The sequence below is a fragment of the Equus caballus genome, chromosome 8, assembly GCF_041296265.1.
Source record: "Equus caballus isolate H_3958 breed thoroughbred chromosome 8, TB-T2T, whole genome shotgun sequence".
NCBI lineage: Eukaryota > Metazoa > Chordata > Mammalia > Perissodactyla > Equidae > Equus > Equus caballus.
Window position 1 is genome coordinate 82,682,064 of NC_091691.1, and position 26,170 is coordinate 82,708,233.

At 34.4% G+C, this 26,170-nt stretch overlaps 1 protein-coding gene across 27 annotated transcripts in view; it reads left to right on the forward strand.

The window, feature by feature from the left end:
• The window catches only part of WDR7 (WD repeat domain 7), a 355,616-nt gene that overhangs the window by 123,651 nt on the left and 205,795 nt on the right, over positions 1-26,170 (forward strand). For 10 of the 27 annotated variants that reach the window (XM_070275725.1, XM_001488070.5, XM_070275727.1 and 7 more), the window contains 2 exons: positions 3,293-3,411; positions 5,244-5,367. In XM_070275725.1, coding sequence (XP_070131826.1) covers positions 3,293-3,411; positions 5,244-5,367 — 243 coding nt within the window. Of the gene's footprint in view, positions 1-843; positions 997-3,292; positions 3,412-5,243; positions 5,368-26,170 lie in introns of all 27 variants that reach the window. The other 17 variants (XM_023647860.2, XM_023647859.2, XM_070275712.1 and 14 more) reach the window with 2 other exon arrangements.

Here is a 26,170-nt window from a genome sequence, read left to right on the forward strand (position 1 = left end):
AGAAAAGAGAAGGATTAATTTGAAGATGCTTGTGCGTGACATATGGTAATTTCTCTATAGGAAGGAAGTGTCAAATGATGACCTCTAAATCTTAACATTGACCTCCAGTTGTAGAGTGTGTGCACCATACGGTCCTTTTGCCTTTTCATATGATAATTTAAGCTGAAACATTTTCCTGGTAACATAACTTTTTTGGGAGAGGAGGGGAATTGTTACATCTATTCCATAAGGATTATAACATTCACAATAGTTACTTTCAGAATGTAAAGCATTTGGATCATAAAAATATTTTTTAAACTCCGAAGAATGAAGCTATATTAGGATTCTTCTAACAAGAGTGAAGTATAGTATATATATTCTTTACAAGTTGGTATATTTTAAGTTGTGCTTTTATAAAATAAATGTGGAAAATTGAAATGATCTCAGTAGATACAGATTTGAGATCTAAAAAATAATTTACACATAACATTAGGAAATAAATTATTAGAAGAAATATAATTGACAGTATTAAGATCAACATAAAATTCATTATGTGACACATTTTAAAAGTTACACTTTTGCTAATTCTTGATATGTCTGTCATTATTTCGTTGTAGCCTTAGTTGTTTTAGAACTATCTTTTGTATTCGGTGACACATTATTCAACTGTAATATTAAATAGATTTTGGTTTTAAGAGGAATTAGAACTACATTGTGATTGCTATTCAATAAAATATATCATTTCCCTGCTGTAATCCTTAACAATCATGCCCTTCTAATTAAAACATCATTTTTCAGTTCTACATTTACTATATTTTGCCAACTTTGTTTTTCATTCTTCACTAATACTGAGCTTTTTTTCAGAAACTGCTGTACCTCAATTCTCTCCTCTTTATTTCTTCTATTTTCCTCTGCAAGTTCCTGCACCTGTCGTTTCCGCTCGGTCTGATGCTGATCACTCTGGCTCGGACCCTGCTTCTACTCCTGCTTTACATACCTGTTTCTTAGTAAATGAAGGTATTCTCTCTCAACTTTCTAACAACTTTCTTTCAATCTATGCTTTATTCTAATATGACATGTTCTTTTATCTAATTTATACATTCATCTGCTTTGTTATGTATGAGATCCTAAAATTTCCATTTTATAACTTTATTTGCTAATGTTAATAAGGGCCAATTACAAAAATGTAATGTTACTCCTGGCTGATATCAGCCATGTTTCCTGTAGTCTAGTGTGCTGTTAAAGAAGTGCAAAGATGCTCATCTTTGATGTGAAGTACGTATTAAAGGTGGACTGGTTTTTCTGATGATGTTTGCCATGTGATCTCTGGTATTAGAGCTAATCAATGTATTTTACACGTATCGTTACTCTGGGACAGACGCTTTGCTCTCTTTATACACCATGTGCCCTGGTTAGAGGGGGATATGGGGATCTCTTAATTTACATTCTCACTTGAAAAGTCTTCAGAATGATCATTAGCATCAGTGATTATAGGCTAATAGGAATTCATCTATTTATCCTCCTTACTATTTCTGTTTCTGGCTGAGGCAAAAATCCGTAATTTCAATTTTTAAGGTGTAGTTAGGCTACCATATTATCCCTGTGGAGTTTACTAGTGGAGAATATTTTTGGAGCTTTGAAAATGTGAATGACGTCCACCAACCTTTATTCCCCAAGAGCCCTCTAGGATTATTTATAATGCTTGGAAGTTTAACGGAACTTGTGAGCTCTGAGTTACAGCCACTGTCTTCATTGTGGGCTCAATTTTCACTGGTTATAAAAAGGAGGAAATTTACAATAATCTCAAGTGTAACCTAGAAGGATTCTGACTCTTCATTGAAAAGCAATATTACCAGTCCATTCAAATGGAAAGAATAGTACAATATCTGTAAAGTACAAAGTCCTTGTTCTAAGTACCACTCCTTTGGAAAGAAAATGTGGGTACTTAGAAGTATAACTCGTTCTTTCTTTGGTTTCCCTGTCATAGAACTGGACTAAGGTTTGTATGTTAATGCTGGTTTTTAGCAAAAAATAATTAGGGTCATATTTATTAAGCTATTGTGAAAGACAGTAATTCAAAAATAAGCTCTTGGCTTTGGACTATGGTGAGAATCATCATCATATTAAAATTTAGCTCATAAATACACCCCATACTTTTGAGACATTAAAACACTTTAAGAATTTACTAGGTAGTAATTTATATTTGTATGTGTGTGTGTATATATATCTCTTGAAAACGTTAGAATCTAAAATGTGTGTGCTCATCACCTTAAATAATGTAATTATATATTCTCAGTTGATGAGTTCTTGCTGAAAGGATGAATCTTCAGATAGATGGCTTGTCTCTCTTTCACTCAGTCTCCCCCTTTTAACAATCCCAATAATCATTTTGAGTTTTTGGTAGGGATTTTGTTGTTGTTTTAGAAGACTGCTGTTTAGCTTATTTCAAAACACTGACTTGCTAAAGTTCTTTGATCACAGGTAATTCACCTTGTAATATGCACACCTTTAAAACAGAGTTGCAATGATTGTTTGAGAATGTCTGGATACTGGTACTTTTAAATATTGCAGTGTTTGTCTTCTTCATATAATCAATTTCCATATTGTGGCTTAGAATTTTGGAAAAAATAACTTTTATTCTCATAGTTTACAGTTAGTGATGTTTAAGACTTTTGAACATTGAATTGTCAGGTTTTTATTTTGTGGAATGGCTGAATGCATTTTTCCTCTCAAAATTGGTGTAATGTTACTTATTTCAGTTATGATTGTGATTAAATATCTGATTCCTTTTGTGAGAAAGGGATCAATAAGTACCTTAGTTAAAGGCCCTCTTGACAGTCAGCAGGCCCTCTGTTGACTGACATGATGGTAATACACAGATGGCCAGGCCTTACGTGACTTGAAGCTGTCTCTGGTTACCTGTGAATGCCCTTTTCACTGAAAGTTGTTTCAAGTCTATGGCTCTAGTATGTGTTTATTTCTATGCTTTCCCATCCCTGAATGTATGTTTTATTTTAGAGGAACTGTTTAGAAATGTGTTTTCCATGTAGAATTCATATATACTCTGTGGAAATTTATTTTTGTTTGTTTTAAGACTTTGAGAGTTCTTATAAGTACCAGTTACATGATTTAGAGATGAAACATATTTGGTGTAATTCTTTGCACAAAATATCTAATAATTTGAAATCATTTATAACATAATTTAGCAGATCCGCCTTTTTATTTCTTTTTGGTATACTTGCATAAAGAAAAATCTTTGAATTAGGGAATGCCAAAATGTTTAAAGTATTTGTAATATATTACATTTTAACAGGATGGAGTCAGTTGGCTGCTATGCATTGTGTTATGCTGCCAGACCTGTTGGGATTGGACAAGTTTAGGCCTCCACTTCTAGAGATGCTGGCTCGGAGATGGCAAGATCGATGCTTGGAGGTAATATTGAGGTGATTTAGATAGAAAACAAAAACCTTAAAAAGGCATTGGACAAGTGTAAATTTGAAACAAAAATGGTTAATATTTATCTAATTTTCTGTCACTTGTTTATTATGTGATAGAAAATATGGATTCATGATTTTTTACTTAGTTTATATACTAAACAGTAATGTTTCAGCTTGCATACTTGTTTACTTTTTTTTAATCTAGTGAGTATTTGATTAAAAGTTGCATGTATTTTATGGAACTGTTTCTTAAGTATTGGTTTCTATACAGATCATACACATACATGCACACACACATACATATACCCAGCTCCCCCAAAATCACATGCTCAGTTATAATCACATCAATCAAATTCTAAGTGAATAGCCATAGTTCAATGGAAGGTACTATATTGTAATAAAAGAAGGTCTTTGGAATTAGAAGAGACCTGGGTTTAAATATCATATTGCCAATTATTAACTTTGTGACCCTGGGCAATTTGCTTAACCTGTTTGAAGCTCATTTGTGAAGTGGGGATAATAATGCATTCCTCATGGGATTGCTGTCAGGATCAAATAAGATAATGCAAGTAAAACAGTAAGTACAGAGCCTGATACATGGTAGGAGCTCGATAAATGGTAGCTATTATTTTGTGTCAATGGATTTACTCTGTATTAGATATTACCTCGAATATAGTATCACAAGGGACTTGGAAATGTTTTATAGAGATTTTTGTTTATTATGGCATTTTTTTTTATATAGCTGTAGCAGTTTGTATCATTCAAGATTTTTAACTTACCCAATATAAATAACATATTTGCCCCTTTCCTGGTCCCCCTTCCCTCAACTCCAATTGGAATTGCAGCATACTAAAATTTTCAGGATTTTGCGTTGAGTAATATTTTAATTCACTTCAGAAGTCAGTCGTAATTAGGGGCCGGCCCAGTGGCATAGTGGTTAAGTTTGTGCACTCCACTTCGGTGGCCCGGGGTTCTTGGATTTGGATCCTGGGTGCAGACCTACACACCACTCATCAAGCCATGCAGTGGCAGCATCCCACATACAAAAAAATAGAGGAAGATTGCCACAGATGTTAGCTCAGTGACAGTCTTCCTAAAGCAAGAAGAGGCAGATTGGCACAGATGTTAGCTCAGGCCAATGTTCTTCACTAAAAAACCCCAAAGTAAGTCATAATTAAAAAGTTTTTTATTTGAAATCTTATCAGATGCTATTATTTATAAATAATATAAATTATAAATTGTTAATAAGTTGATTGGTATATCACTTGACAATGGTCTAGCTTCTTTGACCCCATGCCTGTGGCACTTTTGCCAAAATAAAACAAAACTAAATTAATACTGCAAAATAAAAGTGGTGCACCACATTGGAAGAAAAACTGAGAAGGTATAATTTTGAAAAATACTTTTCTTCTGTAAAACTAATGCCATTACACAGGAGAATATTTGCTTAATTGTTGAAAAACATTGTTTAAGCAATTCTTAGGTATACATGAATTGTAGGGATTTATATATATATATATGTTTGTGTAAACTACCTATTTAGCATATATAATATAGAGAAATTCACTAGATAAGATTAAGTTTCTTCAGGCTAAAAGAGAAAACAAATTTAATAGTTCTAATTGTGACTTTTAGCAATGATGTTTATATGGAAATTTAAAATTGAAAATGCTGAAGTGCAAAAATGTTTTAAAAGCTTTGGAAACTGAAGTTTTTCTCATGTAAATAAATGTGTTTTTTTATGTTTTCTAGCCGTATTTCGTTATGAACTTTCTAGTTTTTAGAACTTGCTTTTTTTCTTTACACTTGCGTCTGTGGTATTCTCAGGTCAGAGAAGCCGCTCAGGCCCTGCTGCTGGCAGAACTGAGGAGAATTGAGCAGGCGGGACGGAAGGAAGCCATTGATGCCTGGGCTCCTTATTTGCCTCAGTATATGGACCATGTCATATCACGTAAGAATTCTCATGATTTTCCACAAAGTTCATCACACTTATGTGGAAAAGAACCAAAATTCACAAATAGGCTTCCTCCTACCTATCAGCAAAAGTGAGTTGTTCACCTTAAAGTGAAAACTAGGAATCCTCAAATTCTGCTCAGTTGTTTCCTGAAATCCCTACAGTTTGGAGTTTGGTTAAAAAAAAAAAGAAGTTGTTTTATATAAAATCAAAATATTCACTATTTTGATAGTGACCGCTTATAAAATTAATCCCCAATCAAAAATCACACCCTATTTAACACTAGCATCTGTTGTTGCCCATTGTATTATGCTTGTGGGTGCCAATTTGTTAGATATTGATCTGATGATACACAAGTGCAAATACAAGGCAAATCCTTTCCAAGTTGAAGTTGGAATTGTGAATCCTTAAGAAATAAAGACCTGGTAGAGTTAGATCAGTATGAAAAAGAGAAATTTAGGAAGAGTTTTTTGACTGATGTATCTTTCAAAAGAGTATAATGTGAATGAATTGGGAAAGCCCTTGGGAAAAATCGTTGAAATTTTTGAACATCTTTTTGCAAAATAAAACTTCTATAATGCTGCCAGGTCAAATGTACGTTGAAGAAAAATTATATTGTGCCACCATAATTTTTTTCTTTTTAGAAGAAGTATGCTTCGTCATCAGTTCATCATTTGATTCATTCTTTATTCTTTTAAAGAGGAATTCAGAATTAAAATTTTAACTTGCTATATTGAGAATAGATGTCAGTTTCACTTTTTTAAAGATAAAGTCTCAATGAAACTTTAGAAAAACTTTTTACTAAAATTAGTAAAAATTAATAAAATTAGTGAAAATTTAGCCTATGTTTTAGGTGGATTCATGTTAAATGACCTTTTGTCAATACCAGTTTTTCTTGGTAATCAGATACTCATTACATGTGTCAAAACAGACAATACATGATTGTATAAGAAGGAAAATGAAAACAAGATTCAAAAGAGACTGTAATTGTTAGAACTGGTATAACTCTACCAGATGTTTGCCAGTAGTGACTATAGTCATTTAACGGGGTGACTGTGGTGGTTTAATTAGGTATGTGACCTTGGACACTTAACCTTTCTCAGCCTCAGTTTTGTCACAGCTGAAATGAAGATGATAGTAGACTTTATTGAGTTATTTTGAATATGGAATGAGTTAATCTTTGTTAAGCACATGGAATAGTCCCTGGGTGGTGGTAAGCACTATATATTTGTTAAATACATTCATAATCTATAAAAATGCAAATATATATTTCACATATAACCAAAACATGACACATTAACAACTCAAGTTAAAATTCTTTAGTCTGTTTAGGTAATAGACTATTTATTGAGAGAATATTGGTTTTCATTTGCTTACTCGGAATTTTTCCACTTTAATTAAAGGAAATTAAGTTAAAAAACCAGGGTCCTTAGACATATGGGCTCTATGTAAGGTATTAGGCTTAAAGTTCTTATTGAAATATGTATAGGTTTAGAAAAATTTCTGGACTATAAAAAAAAACGTTTAAAAAAATAGGATGAAAAAAATTCTGCTTTTGAATATTTGAATAGTCTGGAACAGTACTCTTTGTTCAGTAGCTTGTGGCTGTTAACTTCATAATAGTCCAGAAAAGAGAATTAGGTCATTGGCTCATCATAAACCTTGTTGAATAAAAGATCCCCAAATTGAAGGACAAACTATGAGTGTAGTACTGTAGAGTAGATTGAAGATGAAACTAAATAGCAAATCACTAGAGAGTCTTTTAAGAGGAGAATGCTGTTATGGGAATATGGAGAAACATTTTCAAGACATCTTTGTTTAGATGGACTAGTGTAGAGTGGGAGAATGGATTAAAGTAGAATAAGTAGCTGGGAGGCTGTTACAGAAGGGCATGTGGGACCCAGATCTGAATGTAGATAGGCTAGATTAAAAGATAATTCTAGGCCTTGGTTATAGATTACATGCAAAGGTCTAAGAAAAACACCAAAGATTAGTACAGCATTGTATTCTTGACCGTTTGGGAGGAGAAGTGCCATTAGCAATGGTGGTAGATGCCATTTAACTTTTTTTCCTGGAAAGAAGAGAGTGAATTAGCTACAGGTAGATGCATAATATGGCCACAAATTACTCCCTGAAGCAATGATAAAAGTGTATATGTTGCTAAACTAGAGGTCTGTTAGTGGGTCCACAGAGGATACAGTATAAGTAAAATAATGACAGTACCTACCATTAACTGAACACTTTCTCTGTGTCAGGCTTTTGTTTGCTAAGGGCCTGGTCTGTGTTATTTCATTAAACTATTGTAATAACCCTGTGAAGTAGGTACTGTTGTCACTACCACCTCCTGCTTTTTTTTCCCCCAGATGGGTTAATTGAGGCCAAGAGAGAGTAAAGAATTTTCTGAAGGTCCCTCAGTTACTAAGTGACTGTCAGACTACGACTGATTCTCTTAACCACGATTTATTCTATCTTGCTTCCTCCAGCATCCTTAGATCTTTTATGGGATTGAGGGTGGAGGAATGAGTGGATATTTGGCTTAACTAGTCCTGCTTTCAGACAGTGCCATTTCTAGCTGTCTTCAATTTAACAACAAAATGGAGCAGAAACATAACTATAAGAAAATTACTCTTGATATTTCTCATCATTGTTTAAATAATCATCAACTAGGTTGTTCTGAGGTCAACTTTAAACTTCTACGTTTGTGTAATTAAAGTCCTTGGTATTTAATTTAGGGTCCTGGAGTACTTTATAAATTAACTTAGTGCTGGTTTACTTAAAATTTTAATCTTGTCACTTACTGTAATTGTATTTTTGGCCAAAAAATAAACAAACGTATGTTCTATATGTAACTAAAATATCTCACACTAACAACTCTTAATATAATGTATTAATGTATTCTGGAACTTTTACATTGACTGAGTGTAAAATTAGTTTTAGTTTGCTTTCCTGGGAGCTTTCTATTTTAATAAAAGGATGTCAAGCTAAAGGAATAGGCATTCTGAACGTGTGAAAGGAGAAGAAAGCATACAACAAATGAGGAATGACCACATAGGGCTGTTGAACAGATTTGCTGTCCGAAGGGATCAAAAGGTTATGGAGGCAGCTGGTGAACAGCCCACACCTGCCATCAACGTGCTTGTAGTGAAATCGCTTCTACTATTGTCGTTAATGTTTGAGGGGATGATTATTGTAGCAAGTTACAGCATAAAGCATTGTTTTAGAAATTTAAAACATATTTCTGGGACAGGAATCTTCTTAATCACTAAAGTAAGTAAAATATTAAGCAATATAGTTGGTAAAATCACCATTCATCAGATATTTTCTTATAATTTAATCATCCCAAGCATTTAAAAATATATGCTAATTGCCTAAGCAATATTGGCAGCTCCTAACTTATGACTGAGCTTGGTCTGAGTCCCTCTGTCAGATAATTTTCTGACACTCAGAAAATGCTTTTACCTGAAATGCAGAATCTCATTCTGGGCTGATGGACTGTGATAGCCCTTCATTTTAGAGATCTGGAGTCTGAGCTTTTACAGTGGGTAGTAACTTTCTCTGACTTCACAGTCAGCAAGTGATAGAGCTGGGACTAAGATGACAACTGAAGTCAACTGGTCATACTGACTTGGATCTTATGGAATTTTATTTAGGTGCATTATGCAGTAAAAAGCTTTTGTAGGTTTGTCTGCGAGCCTGAGTCAAGCAATGAGCTAGAATTTTCTTAGGACTCTTGAGAGCATTAGAGGAGAAACTTTCTGTAGAGCATCAGCACAGTACATAATACATGTAGTGAATGTAGCTGCTGTCCCTTTTCCTTCCCTATACTGGTTTCTGTAGTTTTGTTCTCTTTATTGTCGGTATCTCAGAATTCACTTTTAATTTATATCACACAGGGATTCTGGCAGTAGACGGGAAATCACTGGGGACGAAAAAGGAGCAGTAGCTTGCTTTAACTGAAAAGCCAGTTCACAAATTTTCATAAATACCAAGTCCTAATTGAGTGATAGGAGAGTTTTGCTACAGGTCAAGGAACTCTGTCATTGAACCAGTTAGGAAACATTATTTTATCCCTCACAAATGCTGTGGGTATGTAAAATTTGATACCTAATTTCTGATAGAAAATTAGAGGATAATGCGTTGCGATTCTTACTCAAATGATAACAAGGACTAGAATTATAAATACTGCATACATTCTTATGACAGTGACTTACATAACTATTGGAAATATTTTCTGAGTTGTCACTCTTTAGCATGTATTTGTAATCACTTTTATGTTCCAAAATGCTTTTTAAAAATTCTATTGATTTTTCTTACTAAGGAAGGATTAGTGTTATTTTGTGAAACTATTGTATTACAATTTGGATGAAGATGAAATGTTATAAGTTGTCTCAGATTTATTTTGAAGGTAAGATACTTTGCAGAACCCAATTTTATATATTTCTTATTTGTGACATTCTACATGTAGCATTTTGATAATTGACTTTTTTATGAGGTCAAGCACCTGCTAGTTTATGAAATATACCCACACTTGCCTTCATTCCAGGCAGTGACTACTCTTGAGGTAAATGCTGATGGTTCCTGATTTCCTTTGGCCTGTGATGCAGAGTGACCTTATAGGGCATGAGGTCACAAGCGTAATTATTTCTCATACGTTGTATTCTGCTTGCTCACAGTGGCTCATCTCCTCCTTTAATTTCAGAAACATTAAACACATAAAAGTTACTACCATTATATAAATCAAAATCTCTTCTAAAGAGCGTGCTATTGTAATTTTATGCAGTTATGGCCAATGTAGTATTAATTTGCAGATTTATCATCTCAGATATTGATAGAAGGATGTGTAACACATCGTGTTTAATATGTATTGATGCCATCAGAAAGAACAATCCTTTGTTCTTATCGAGTCCCTGCCTTTTTAGCTTCCTTTTGTGTTAAGGTTACCAGGGTTAGGCTCGTCTTTTTATCCCCCTTGGAAACAGAATAGGATTTCTTTGTTCAATGAAAGGCACTCCTAGTAAATGTTTTGGGTTTGACTTTCAACAAGCCACACTGTAGTACCTATTTTAACCTGGAATTGAAGTCACTTTTCTGATGATTATAAAGTAGTGATCATTCTGAGCACAAATGTGGATGGACCAACAATATACAAGAAGGTAAGACGGAACTATATATTATAGAGGTAGTGGAAAAGTATGTTGTAGCTAGTAAAAATAACTGAAATATTAGTACACTCTTTAGTAGGCAGATATTTTCAGGGTTTGCTGGTGCGGAGAGAATGGGGGAAAGGACAGGGAGCGGGTTTGATAAATACGATTTAAGCGAGTCCCCTCCTCCCCCAGAGGCCTTAAGCTACATAGCATTCCTTCCTTCTTTCTTTTTATATATGGCTCGGTTATTTGGAACTCTCTAACAGTCTTCTTAGGAATAATTTCTAGATAACTGAGGATTTAAAAATCACTAGAAGCTGAGATTTAAAAAAAAATTTATCCCTTTTTTTGAAATATTTAACAATGTCTCTGGCTTTTTAAACATCTTCTCAGTAACCAGTAATTGTTGTTTTGACCTGTGCTATAAAACTGCCACCATTTGCTTATTGAAGCTAGTGGGCCTGTTTATCTAACATTAAAGTACCCAGGTTGATATGCTTCTCACATTTCATATTTCATTTTTTTATATAATGTTCCTTCTTCCTCTTTGTATTGACTGGTAATTATTACTAGTTTTTACTATTGGGCTGTTTTGTCTCATTCCTGGTAGCTTCTTCCCTGATTTCTAATCTGTTGTTTCCAGTGTTCTGGGAGTGTGAAGTCAGGTAATCAAACTTATTTGAGTTAAATATAAAAGAAGAGTAAATTGGCTAAGAATAAGGGCTCTCTGATGGAAAAATTCCCTAAGCTTTAGTGTAAGCACTTTTTGGTGTCCCTGTTGGCTCCTCACAATCTGCTTATTTGACTACTTTCTCAGGTTTTTTGTTGCATTCTGGGTGTACCTATCTTTTGGGGAAGAATATTCTAATTAAAGTTGGGGAAAGAAAGGTAAAATCATTTGGTTGCTCCAGAAGAAGTGATAATTCTAGAATGCCCCTTTTGCAATTAATGCTTATTTTGTGAATCACCTGAAATTAAAGGATAAGGTTTCCTCAGAACTATCTGTAATAGTTGTCTTATAGTGTTCACAAAGCCACTTGGAAATGACTGTGCATTGTGATTAGAAGGGAAACTATTAAATTAGGACTAAGTGGTCTACGTAAAAAGTACTTCATGTTCTGTGGGAATTTGTCTTAAGACAAACTATGTTATGCAAAGCTTGCTGTATCTATATTGTGTCTCTTTGCACTGTTTCATTGGGACCTAAGGGATTTGTTCCTCTTTTTTCTTCCAGAATGTCAGAGCTATTGAGCTTAATTTTAAGCGCTCTAGACTGATCTTGTATTTAACAGCATTAAACTGTTCTACTTATCTATGTTTGGCTACTAATCTAATGGAATGACAATGAAATTTCTTCTTAATCCGTCATAGCTATCTAAAGGAAAATCCTTTAGTTCCATGTAACTTGAGTTCTTTGAGGTGATATTTAATATTCTTATAATTTTCCTTCTTTCTTTTTTTAACAAGTCTTGGAAATTAGAGTAGTAAAGTAGTAAATTAAAAATGAAAGCATTCCTGGACCAATTGGGTTATTTAAACTTTACTTCTAAGTAATAAACAGAGACTCTGTTATCAAGTAATGCCGTAGGTTAGGAACTCCAGAGGATTAAGAAACTTCACGCTGCCAGGGCAGCCCTTGGTGTGAGAGGTACTGTAGCAAGATGGCCAGCAGTCTGGTTTCAGGGTATCATTAGAAGCGCGTGACCATTTTCCACCTTGTGGAACAAAGCAAGGAGCAGAGCATAAGGAAATTGGATAACTTGTTCCTCGTCTTATAGTGAGGAATTGGGGGGATTCCATCAAGTGTGGGGCTCCTTTCCCTCTCATTACACTTAGGAAACACTGGTTATCAACTGGCCCTTGTGGAAAAGCTTCTGGAGCTGAAAGGATTTGAAATAATTTTAGTTGTTTTCTCATGCCTGCTTCTTTTTTGCGTTCACAAATCTGTCTCCCTCCCTTCAGTGCAGAAATGTGTTACCTCTCCTAGTTGTAGTTGGTGGCAAGGCCTCTAGGAGGCATGGGTGTCTTTCTTTGAGGTGTCTGTACACTTACTACCTGCTCTTAAGACGTTGAAGGTACTGAAGCCTATGAAGACTACTTTGTAAAAGAAAAGCTCATTCAACCTGTGACACATTGTTTTTTAAAAAAAATGGTGTTCAAATTGAAATGCCTGGTATACCTTTAGCTGAGGTTCTAGTGGCCTTTGCTATAATAAATGACCCAATATTAGTTGCTATGAAGAGTATGGTATTGATTTGTGCCATTAGTCTCTTGCTGATTTGCTGAAGAACGAAAAGTTATATTGCTAATGGAAATAAAGCACTTTACAAAACACTGCACACGAGTACCGGAACATGTCTTTGTAATAGAACAAGTGTCTAGTATGCTTTTGAATATAAATTTTCTTTATTCTATACAGATTTATTCCAGTACAGATACTCAGAGTCTGTTCAGTTTGCCTCTACAAAGCAAAAAGCTGAGTTGATCATCTTGTGAGGTTTTAAATCTTAGACACTGAATATGCATGGGTGAATATTTGGATTGTGAGGCATTTATAATTTTATACCGTATTTCCAATTTTATTATCTCTTTGTATTGACTGGATATTATATGTAATTCCATTGTTTTAATATTTTAGTTTGAAGCCTTGTTGTGATCTGCATGTGATGAAATAGATCTTATAGTTTGGAGGGAAAACAGTAAAGTTATTGCAAGAAAATTGTATGAATCTGTTTTACTTGTAATATTTTGATTGTAATAGCTAATGGGAGATTTTGTTCTAGTGTTGTTTATAAGTTCTGGAATTAAATTGATCAAAATGTACTAAAATATCTTTGCCTGATCCATTCCTGCCCCCATCCTGCTTTTTGGGGGAAGTATGGTATTTTATATTTTATTTTTCCCTAAGTAATATTATCCTAATGACTTATTACATCTACTATCTATTTCTGTTACGCAGATTTTAATTAAAATAAGCATTTTAAATGTGTTTTAATATTTATAAATGGTTTTATTGTACATGACATTTGCAGACTTGGTTAATATTTTAGCACTTCTAGTACACAAACATAAAGAAAAAAAATTTGTTTTATTGGTTTGAGCACCCGAATTGACCTCAGCAAGATTGAGATTGATCTGGTTTCTTTCAGCCTGTAAAATGCCAATCCAGTCATCTGTAACAGTACTTAGTATTTTTGTAATTTTTCTGTACATATTTTCTGTGTTTGTTCTATAGAACTTACCCATCTCTTGAAAAGATTTTCCTTGCTTGGTTTAGAGATGAAAACAACCACAACCATCTATTTTATTGCTTGTTGTTTTTAAAAACTGTTTCTACAGTCAATGTCATTACTATAATCACAGTTCTTTTTTTTATAATCCTTTATAGGACTTTACATTTTACTAGGAAGAGATGATGAGACTTATATTTGAAATGTGTACTTGGGCTGGGCAACACTCAGCTTTGAGGAATGGAGATGGAAGAGGAGGGATGGTTCGTAATACATGAATATTCCTGTGATTTTAAGACATAGTGAAATTACAGCCCTCCAATAATTAGACATTTTTAAACAATTTCTGGCATAGCTTCTGGGTACAAAGACGTAAATTAGCTTACTTTTGAGATACTTTTCTTATCTCAGGCATGAGGTGAGGAAAGCTTTTTCTTGAGTCTCTAGCATGTCTTACTCAGGTTTTGTTTGATTTTGATTTATGTTTGTTTTTTTCCCCTAAAGCAAGGATCAGTCTTCAAAATAAATAATATCAAAGTCAGAGGAAGTAAACTAGAAATCTCTGAATTCTGGGTGACAGATAGAGGATTGGGCATTTGTATCTTAAAGTGTCGTAGTACTTTTCATAAAATATTTACATAGACTTTAAAGTGACCGCATAATCTCAGAAGTGACCTATTTTAAGGTGTCATCAATGTTCTGAGACCATCCCAAACTTCTCCCGTATGGAAGTTGGATGGGCACTTGGGGCCAGAAGCCTTTCCCATTCCATTTCATCACTGCCCACTGTTGTGGAGAAGAGATTTGAGGGTAGTGATTCTCAAAAGGATGAGTGAGAGGCAGAAGGGATGACTTTCAAAAGGTGATTACCCTAAACATTGCTCCCTCCTCAACCAAGGATCTGTATTCATCTCATAGTTTCCCAATAAGATGACAACAATTAGGGAGAAAAATACTATTTTTTTAAAAGAGTTTTTCTAATGATGGATAAGCAACTGATTTACTGAACCTGAGTATTGGTTGGAAAGTCCAATGGAAAGAAGGGTATCAGAGGGTCTGGTACCTTGTCCTGCTTCACTATGCATTGGCTGTAACCTCAGAGAGATCACTAAGCTTCCGCACTTCCTTATCTATTTCCCAGTTTGTTTTTATGTAAAAGGAAGGGAATGAACAAATTCATGTTTTTCAAACCTTTTAGGTAGTAAATTTACATGTGAAATCTTAACCAGAGTCCCAATATATAAAATAGATAAAAAATATTAAATAGTTCCTTTAGGCAAGTAAAATCTTTGTTTTTTTGGATTTCTTTAGTGAAAAATCATTTTTTGTGCACTGAAACCTTCATGCTCTTCTTTTGTCTTTGGGGGTTCTATCTAGCACAATTGAAAACTAGTTAAGTGTCTGCTCCCTAAGTGCCTCTTGCTCTGACAATGACCCTCCCCCTCGCAACACACACACACAGGGCAGAGTTGGAAACTTGCCCTTATATATGGCAATTCCTGAAATTTGTTATCGTGCAGGAAAACCTTTAGTTTCTAGATAATTCTTATGGCCCTTCATGGCAACCTGTGAAATGGATACTTGCTACTTCTCCAGCAAATGATGGTCTTAGTAGAGCTGGTATTAGTAGCTTGTACCAGCAGAGTGCTAACACAGTGTGTGCTTTAAACGTAGTGCCTCAGATAGTTGTCTCCTGGAAGCAAACAATTTTGAATACACTACATTAATGTTTGATATGTACTTTATTATTTAGATTTAAAATTCACTAACCTTTCAGATATGGATTGGCCAACTATCTGGTTTTAGAACTTATTTCTTGTTATGTAACTATAATTGTCTAATGTGAGTATAGATTCACATGTATTCACTCAACTTTTAATAGCTGTGATCTACTTGACAAACCTCTATAATAATTACTTTTTGCCCATGTGACTTAATGAATCGTCATTGGATGAGGTTCAGTCTGTTAATTTAGATATCCCTTTTTTCCCCCAAGGCATAGTAAGTGCAATAATGCTTCTGTGATATGTTCTGTATAGAATCAGTAAATTGATTTGTATGCACGTTACTTGATTGAATTGATTGAAGCACATTACTTGAGTTTTGATTATTATTTTCTTTCACACTAAATATTTAAAGACTCATTTTGGAAGAGGTTTTGTTTTAGATTAAATTTTTGGTTGGGAATTCTTGTGTAATTCTGTACATACTTGCTTCCTCTTTTTGTTATTGGCTGCACATGGCTTATGACCCTGTGGTATGCTTAGGATGATCATGATGAACAATAGAAATATTTGTTCTTGAAGTTAACCATTCAGACACATGAGCAGGATAACAGATCAGTTGCTTTTTTTTTTTTTGCTTTTGGCAAAAGCATATTTAAATCCTTATGACATCAGGCTTGTCTCTTTTCTTTCTATTAATTATGTGCCAAACAAACTATTAATGATTGGTAGTGCAATAGGGGTTTGGGGAGAAAACACGTCAAATAGGGATCATTTCCAAGGAATTGTATTAACCTTTACTACTAATCAGTAAATCTTCTTTTTTCTTGTTCTTCCTAGAAGTGCTGCATAAAGATGTCGGGATGATTTGTGAAATGTTCTGTTTGAATGCCAAGTATAATTTTATAGACTAGTTTTGGATAAAAGATATATGTGTTTTCCTATTTCATTTTTAAACTTTTAATTTTGGAATATTGCAAACCTATATAAAAGTAGAGAGTAGTATAATGAACCTCCGTGTACCTATTGCCTAGCTTTAACAGGTTCTCACTCACGGGCAGTCTTCTTTTATGTATACCCCTCCAAACACTCCTGCTCCCGTTCTTTTGAAGCAGTTCTCAGACACGTTATCACCTTATCTATAAACATCTCAGTTTGTATCTTAAAAGATAAAGACTCTTGTTTAATAAAAAATAACTGCAATACCATTTGAATGCCAAAAAAATTAAAACTAATTTTTTAATATTATCCAGTAACTCAGTATTTATATTTCCCCAATAGTCTCATAATTGTTTTTTTCAATTTAGGCTTCAAATAAGTCTATATATTGCAGTTAGTTTGTATGTCTCTTACATTTCTTTTAATCTGTTGGATTCCTATCAATCCATTGATCAATTCGTCATCTATTTACCTGTCTCTAGCCCCATCTCCCCTCTCCTTTTCCTTGTGATTTGTTTGGAAGGAAGCTTGTACTGTGATGATCTCTGCCTTTCTTTTAATTAGAGTAGCAAATCCTTATATTCTAAATTCTAACATGCCTTCTTTATTTGTTAGCTGGAATACATCTCTAAGGAGAATCTTACCTCATCAACTATTTGATACACTGAGCTACACTACAGGAAGGACAGGATAAATGCTTGAGGTGATTTTTTTTATTTTTTAGTATTATTATGAATTCATGGATAGAAACATATTTATGTTCTGATCCATTGTAGTCATTGTTCTTAGGAGTGTTCAAATTGTCTCATATTTGGTCAGTGGGAGCCTGTGGTTGACTCTGGAATCCTTTTTTTTTTTTGAGGAAGATTGGCACTGAATTAACATGTTGCCAATTTTCCTTTCTTTTTTTCCTCCCCAAAACCCCGGTGCTCAGTTGTACATCCTGGTTGTACCTCCTCCTAGTTCTTCTATGTGGGATGCCGCCTCAGCATGGCCTGACAAGCTGTGCTAGGTCTGTGCCCAGGATCCAAACCAGCGAACCCTGGGCTGCCAAAGCTGAGTGCTGGAGCTTAACCACTACACCACCAGTCCTGTCCCAACTCTGGAATCCTTTTGATTTGACCCTAGACATCTTTGATGAGTTATTTGTTGACAAGATTTCTAGGTACACTGTGTGTATTTCCTGACTCATACCTGAGTCAGTTCATATAGGGGCCCTGGTCCTTTTAGTGGGAAATGGTATTTTAAATCACGAACTGAGTGCTACATGTGCTCTTTGCTATTTGATCATTCACTGTTGCCGGTCTTTTTGGTGGGCACACATATATACATTTCTGCTTGGATCTTAATGTATATATAATACTTTGAGTTTATATTGAAATTCCCCTTAAATGTAGGACTACAGAATTTTTACTTGATTTCATTAAGGTTACATCTGTATCTACATTCTCCCACTCTTAGAATCTTGATTCTCAATGACATCTATGTAATTATTAATCTTCTTTCCCCCATGATAGACACACAACAGTTCAGAATAATATCAGTGCTACCACAAACCATATGATTACCATAGACGTTGTGTGTGTTTTGTTTGTTTGTTTGCAGTTCTTTTTCTTCTTAGGGTATATTAGAAATGAATAGTTATTGTGCTTAAAATCTCTGGGAATAGTTTCTCTCTGTGTAGTTATACTACCAATTTGATACACATTTGGGTTCACTTGTTTCATTTTACTTTCAATTTTTTTTTCGAATTTTTTTTTTTTATCTTTTATCTTTTTCCTTTTTGTCCCCAAAGCCCCCTCAGTACATAGTTGTATATTCTTCATTGTGGGTCCTTCTAGTTGTGGCATGTGGGACGCTGCCTCAGCGTGGCTCGATGAGCAGTGCCATGTCCGCACCCAGGATTTGAACCAATGAAACACTGGGCGGCCTGCAGCGGAGCGTGCAAACTTAACCACTCGGCCACGGGGCAGGCCCTTTACTTTCAATTTTTAGATTAACTTTAAATGTATTTTTTATAGTTATATAAAACATTTCGTGATTCCAAAGTCAAACAACAAAACAACGTGTATTCAGACAAGTTTAACTTCTATCCTTCCCTGTGCCCTTTACCCTATTTCCTTTCTCTCTACAGGTAATCATTTCTTACTGGTTTAGGAGTTTTTCTCCTGCCCTCCATTTTTAAATTTTTTAATTATGATAAAATAGATATAAATTTGCCATCTTAACCATTTCTCAGTGGTGTTAGTCTGTTCACATTGTTGTGCAACCAATCTCCAGACCTTCCTCATCTTGTGAAACTGCAACTCTGAATCCATTAAACAACTCCCCATTTCCCCCTCCCCTCAGCCCCTGGCAACCACCATTCTACTTTCTCCTTCTGTGAATTTGACTACTCTTGATACGTCATACAAGTAAAATCATAGAGTATTTGTGACTGACTTATTTCCCTTAGCATAGCGTCTTCAAGGTTCAGCTTTGTTGTAGCATGTGTCAGAATTTCCTTCCTTTTTAAGGCTGAAAAATATTCCGTTATATGTATATATTACATTTTGTTCATCCATTTATCTGTCAGTGGACACTTGCGTTTCTTCTACCTTTTTGCGAATAATGCTGCTGTGAACAGCATGAATGTTCAGATACCTCTTCAAGACCCTGCTTTCCTTCTTTTGGATATATACCCAGAAATCGAATTCCTAGATCATGTAGTAATTCTATTTTTAATTTTCTGAGAAACTACCATGCTGTTTTCCACAGCAGCTGCACCGTTTTACATTCCCATCACAGTGCACAAATGTTTCAATTTCTCTACATCCTCACCAACCCTTGTTATTTTGTTTTATTGATAGTAGCCGTTTTGATAGGTGTGAAGTAATATTTCATTGTGGTTTTGATTTGCATTTCCATAATGATTAGTGATGTTGAATATACTTGTTGACCATTTGTATATTTTCTTTGGAGAAATGTCTATTTAAGTGCTTTGTCCATTTTTTAATTGGATTATTTGTGTTTTTGTTGTTGAGTTGTAGGTGTTCTTTATATATTTTGGATATTAACCCCTTATCAGATATATGATTTGTAAATATTTTCTGCCCTTCTGTAAGTTACCTTTTTACTCTCTTGATTGTATCCTTTGATACATAGAAGTTTTTAATTTTGATGTAGTCCAATTTATCTATTTTTACTTTTGTCGCCCATGCTTTTGGTGTTAAATTTAAGAAATTGTTGTGAAATCCAATGTCATGAAGCTTCCCCCCTTATGTTTTAGAGTTTTGTAGTTTTAGGTCTTTGAACCATTTTGAGTTAATTTTTGTTTATGTTGTAAGGTAAGGGTCAACTTCATTCTTTTGCATGTAGATAACCAGTTTTCCCAGCAGCATTTATTGAAAAGACTGTTCTTTCTCCTCCATTTTTTAACATAAGCAAATACGTACATTTATTTATACACTCCCTTTCCTAAATGGTAACATACTAATGCGTATCTTTACCTAGCTTTTCTCACTTAACAACATATCCTGGTGTTATGTACTATAGACTTCCTCTCCCCTTTTTTATTCCATTTGTGGATGGAATAAAACAAGTTTTCTATTGATGGACATTTGGGTTGGTTCCAGTTTTTGATGTTGTGGATAGGGCTGCCGTGGACAGACTTGTGCATATGTCTTTTCATTTTTTGATAGTGTATCTTGGATTCCAAGAAGTGGGATTGCTCAGTCAAACGATAAATGTGTGTCAAATTTTGTTACATGTTGCCAAGTTCTTTGGCATAGGGGTTGTACCGTTTTGTATTCTCGACAACAATACATGCGAGGCCCTGTTTGTCTACATTGTTTCCAGTAGGATATATTGTCATGCTTTTGGAATTTTGTGACTCTGATAGGTAAGAAATGAAACGTGAGTATTATTTTGTATTTTCTTGTTAGAAATGAGTTTAGCATCTTTTCATGTAAGTATCTTTTGTATTTCTTTTAAGGTCACAGTTCATATCTCTGGCCTACTTTTATATGGGGTTATTTGATTAAATCTTTATTTATGATAGAAGGTTCAAATATTTCCTGGTTTGTTATTTTCTTTTTACTTTGCTTATGGTGTTTTTCCCCTCGTAACCCAGTTTATTGACCCTTTCTCTTACTGTTTCAGAATTTCGTGTCAAAATTATAGGAGTTTTCCTTGCTATAGGAATTCTCCAAAATTTCTTCTGATATTTTTATCATTTTTAGTTTTTTCCCTTACATGCCGATTGGAGTTGATCCTGCTTAATGGTGTGAAGAATGAATATTATCTTTTTCCATATGACTATCTGGTTATCTCCAAAGCATTTACTGTACACTGTTTCTATATATACAGACTGTTTGTCTGTTTTCTATTTTGTTCCATTCGCCTGTAGCTAATTCATATTTTAATATTTAGTAATTATGGCCCAAGAACTTCTTTTGAGGGTTTTCCGGCTATTGTTGCTTCCTTGTTTTCCCAAATGAACTTTATAATCAAGTTGTTTAGCTCTAGGAGGGGAAAAACCTGATGGCATTTTTATTGGGATTCCATTTAATTTATAAACGAACTTAGGAAGAATTGATATCTTTATAACATTGAATTCCTATCCAAGAATATATTATGTCTTTTCATTTATTCAAGTTGACTTTTTACAGGAGATTTAAAATTTTCCTCATACAGTTTTGGACATTTGTTAAGTTGTTGCTTAGGTAGTTAATTTTATTGTTCTCCCATTACACCCTTTAACTCGATTTTGTTTGTATAAATGAATGCTATTGACTTATTAGTTATATGGAGTGGTTAGTTGAATGGAGTAGTTGCAAAATCAGGTATCATGGATTCTCATGACACCAAGTGGATCGGAACCATTCACCTCTTTAAAGCATGCTTCTTTGTTGTTGGCATTCTCTGTAAGAGTAGTTGATCTACTTTTGTTAATCTTCTCAGGTTTCTTTAATGATAGTTTATTTTTAGTGATTCTGTACTTCCTTTCCTGGTACTTCCCAACCCCTTAACCACCCCTGCCGCCAGACTGGGGGGAAAAAGTTCCAAGAGTGGCTGCCTAATTTAAAAATATATTTTAAGTGTTGTTTTTATTTGTGGGATTGGGTTTAAAAATGAAAGTTTATATTCTCTGCACATTGTAGTTTCTCTGCTGTCTTAGTACTCATCTGATTCATTTTTCATTCTTTTTATAACTTTGTTTGCAAGTTAATTCTTTAAAAGCTCTGCCAGAGTCAGTGATTGGTGCTCCTGTGGTTAATTCAACCTTCCATCTTTCTCTAAATCATTGGTTAGATATGAATAGTTTTTAAAATGAATTGTGAGATTTAATCAGTGTAATGTAGTGGATTAATGATTACTTCTATGGATGCATTATGCTCATTACAGTGTATGAATGTTTATATCTTCAGCAGTTTGATGCCATTTTGTCATGTTTTCAGGCTGAAGTAAATGTATTTGATCTACCTGCTTACTTGGTTTTCTTTGAGGTTTACCGTTTTACTTCTTTATATTCCATGTATGAATATATCTTTACATTTTGAGACATAATTTGTGTTTCATTATGATAATGAAGCCACACAATTTTATAAAAATAATGTGTAGTAAGTACTGTATTGAGATCTTCTTGGGGCTAAGGTCCAGGACCTTATTTATTTATTTTTTAAAGATTTTATTTTTCTCCTTTTTCTCCCCAAAGCCCCCCGGTACATAGTTGTATATTCTTCATTGTGGGTCCTTCTAGTTGTGGCATGTGGGACACTGCCTCAGCGTGGCTTGATGAGCAGTGTCATGTGTGTGCCCGGGATTCGAACCAACAAAACACTGGGCCGCCTGCAGCGGAGCTTCCGAACTTAACCACTCGGCCATGTGGCTAGCCCCACAGGACCTTATTTTTGATCCTCAAATGACTCAGCACCAAGCCCTTGGCAGGCACTTAACTGCCAATTTATTGCTCAAATTATCCCAGCATTGGCCATAGGGAGCTCTCTTAAGTTGGCTCCAGTGTCATTTTGATATGATCCCATCCTTTTTTTTTTTTTAATACTTTCTTATTTTCTGGCAAAGAACCTGCTCCTTACTCATGTTGTATTTACATGCCCCAGTCCTAGAACTAGCTGTTACTCCAAGGGTACCCTGGTTCCTGTTAATGGAGATATTAGAAACTAAGATCTGGGCGCAAGGTGCGCTTGTTTTACTGGGATTTCACTGCTGCGAGGTCCTCTAACTGGACAGAACTGGGAAATATAAATGTGTATACTAATCCGTGTATACCCACATATTTATGATTATTTCTGTATCTCTCCATTAACATATGAATTCATACTGATCTCCTGTTTTAATCTACCACCATAGGATTCAGTCTAGTCTTCCCTTTTTGCTTATTTGTAATTTCTTTCTTTGAGTGCGAGAAACTTGACTCCTCATTTACAATAGATTTACTTGTTTTTTCAACCCTAGTAGACATAAAAAGTAATTTAGAATTGCTAACCCATACGTCTGTGAAAAACCACTTTACCAACTAGAGTACAGTATCTGTGTACAGTTCTTTTTGTCTTTAGCTTTACAGTAAGCAGCATTTTCCAAAATTTTCCAGAATTACTTGTCAACCCCTTTTTTCTTTGTACCCTTCAGTGAGGTTATGTCATACATTTATAATATAGTTATATGTATTCATTTGTCACGGTCTGAAGTTCATCTTAGGTTTCCTGGAATTCTGGTTAATTCATTATTTTTTTATTTGGGTACAACAAAATTTACTCTTTGGGCTTTGACAAATGAACAGAGTGAGATATCTACCATCACAGTACCACATCAAACATTTTCAACACCTTGGAAGTTTCCTTTTGTAGTTCCTTTGTAATCAGTCCTACCCCCACCCCCACCCCCACCAATCCTTGGCAACCCTTGGTCTGTTTTCTGTCCTTAGAGTTTTGCCTTTTCCAAAATTTGATATGAATTTTATATAAAATTCTACATAATGAATCATACAACATATATCCTTTTGGATTTGGTTTCTTTTACTTAGCAAAATATATTTAAGATTCATCCATATTGTTGCATGAATCAGTTCATTTTACTGCTAAATAGTGTTCCACTATATGGTGATACCAAAGTTTGTTTATCCATTTACCTGTTTAAGGACACTTTGATTGTTTCCAGGTCTTGGTGGTTAAGAATAAGCTGCAGTAACTATTCATGTCTAGGATTTCGCACTAACATAAGATTTCAGTACACTTTGGCAAATACCTAGGGTTGGAATTGCTAGGTCATATGGTAATTATTAAAAAAAACTACCAAACTGTTTTCAAAAGTAACTGTAACATTTTACATTCCTACTAGCAATGAATACTATGTTACTCTTTATCTTTACTAGCATTTAATATTGTTAGTTTTTTTTTTTAATTTTAGGCATTCTAAGGCATATGATATTTCACTGTGATTTTAATTTGCATTTCCCTAATGGCTAATGATGTCAAGCGTGATTTCACATGATTATTTGCCATCCATATATCCTCTTTGGTGAAATGTCTGTGTGAGTCTTTTGCCTAGCTTTTTCCCTATTGGGTTTCTTGTTTTTTATTGTTGGATCATAAGAGTTCTTTATATATTCTGGGTCTGAGTCCTTTAACAGATATGTAATTTTCAAATATTTTCTTTCAATCTGTGACCTGTATCCTTTACAGAACAAAAATTTTTAACTTTGATAAAGTCTAATTTATCAGTTTTTTTCTTTCATGACTCAGGCTCTTGGTGTTGTATCTAAAAGTTCATCCATTTTCTCCTATGTTTTCTTCTAGAAGGGTTATAGTTTTACATTTATCTTATGATTTGGTCTTTCCATTCATCTCTATTTGTAAGTAGCATTCTTGCTTGTTTCATTCTTTTTAACATATTGTATATCTTCTAGGTCATTAACTTAAATCTATATTTAACACATGAGTTTTGCCTATAATCTCACAAGCTACTTGTTTATTTACTATCAATACTTAACACTTCTTATGGGTTTCATCCTTCTGGATATTTTCTTGTTATCTATAGAACTTAATATTCTCAAGTGATGAGTCAGAGCATATCACAATGTTTATCCAAGTTATTACTGTGAGAAATTGTTGGAATATCACAGATGCCTTACAGTGTGATCCTCTAGCATATTGCTGCCAATTAAATACGTCATATACTAGGATAAATATTAAAACAAGATTCCTGTGTCTTTATGTTCAAATTAATTATTCATTGTGTGTTAAGAGAGTAAAAATTCAAAAGCTTTCCTACTTCTGTGAGTGTGTCTGTGTGTAGATATTTAAAAATAACATAATTGGCAGTAACATAAGTAATCATAAGATAAATTGGTTCTTTGAAATGTAAATATTTGTTCTCAGTGTTTTTGGCTTCAAGTGGCTTATAAATAAACAGGTGTCATAAAATGTGTGGGAATGTAGCTCTAAAAGGAGAGAAGCAATGCTTAATAAAATTTTTTTTTGAAGACAAATGGGTTTATCAAATAGAAAAAGCTGGATATTGAATACCGAAGGTAGTAAAGTACTTATAGAGAGAAAATAAATTAATAAAATAAGCCAAAATTAGTAATAACAAAAGCAATGGTAAGAATTTGATACTAATAATGGTATCTATTGAGCACTTACTACATCCCAGGTGCTGTGCTAAACTATACCCCTTATATCCATCACTGAATTTAATAGGTAATGTATCACTCTCGTTTATCTTGTATTCATTGGGTTGTATACAAGGATACAAGGCAGCTTGACTGGATTACCAGAAGTTACTGCTTTTCATTGGTTGTCTCCCTGGGACTGTCTGCTAGTATAGATCAAACTCTCTGCCTTCATAATTGTCTTCAAACAGCTGCTTCTGGCTCTGCACAAACTGAATTTCTGGACTATTCTGATGATGAGAAAGCAAGTTACGAGGTTATCCTTACTTATCCTAAAATCTCAAGTATTAAAGTTCTTCTTTACTGTCATTGCATAACCACCAACCCTAGCCATCTTATGGTTATATTTACCACGTGTTAACCTGTTCTCTCTGTGTACCACACTGGAGCCTTAAAGAATAACAACATATTTTTTTCCTGCTTCATATTTTCTGTTAACACCTTATTTCTCATTGCCTTCAGGGCTCTGACCTTAAATGTCCTTTTAGCTTCATTTTTGCCTCTCCTCACACTTCTTATGCTTCAGCTGCCAAATTCTGTAGATACCTCAGGGTGCTGTCTTCCTGGAATTTTCTCCACCTAGTGTCATTCTATGGTAAATTCTCATACATACTTCAAGACCCAACTCAAACATTTCCTTTCCCTGAGGTTGGCATGTGTTCTCTTCCTCATCCCATCCTGGGCCGAGCTAATTGACTTTTCTTCAGATGAACACTGTATGTTCACTTATGCATTTGGAAATCTATATTTTTCACATGGCCATAGGTTTCTCTAGTGTAATGTCCTTGAATTTTCCTCTTTTAATTTTATCCTCTTTGCATGGTGTAACTGTCAAAAAAAAGAAAGTTCAAAAAAAGGTTGATGAATGAATCTTCCCTCCTTGTCTTTCCCTATGTTCAGAGCCCCTTCCCCTTTCTGTATGTTTTAGGTGAAAACAACCTTGATTTTCTCCCTATACTGTCTTTATTTTAAGAATTCTAGATCAGTGGTTTTCAAACCTTTTTTTTAAAGTGATACTCTTCCTTCAAATGAAAACTTCTATAAATGTGTAGGTGTGTGCATACACACACGCCCACATATAAAAAGGTA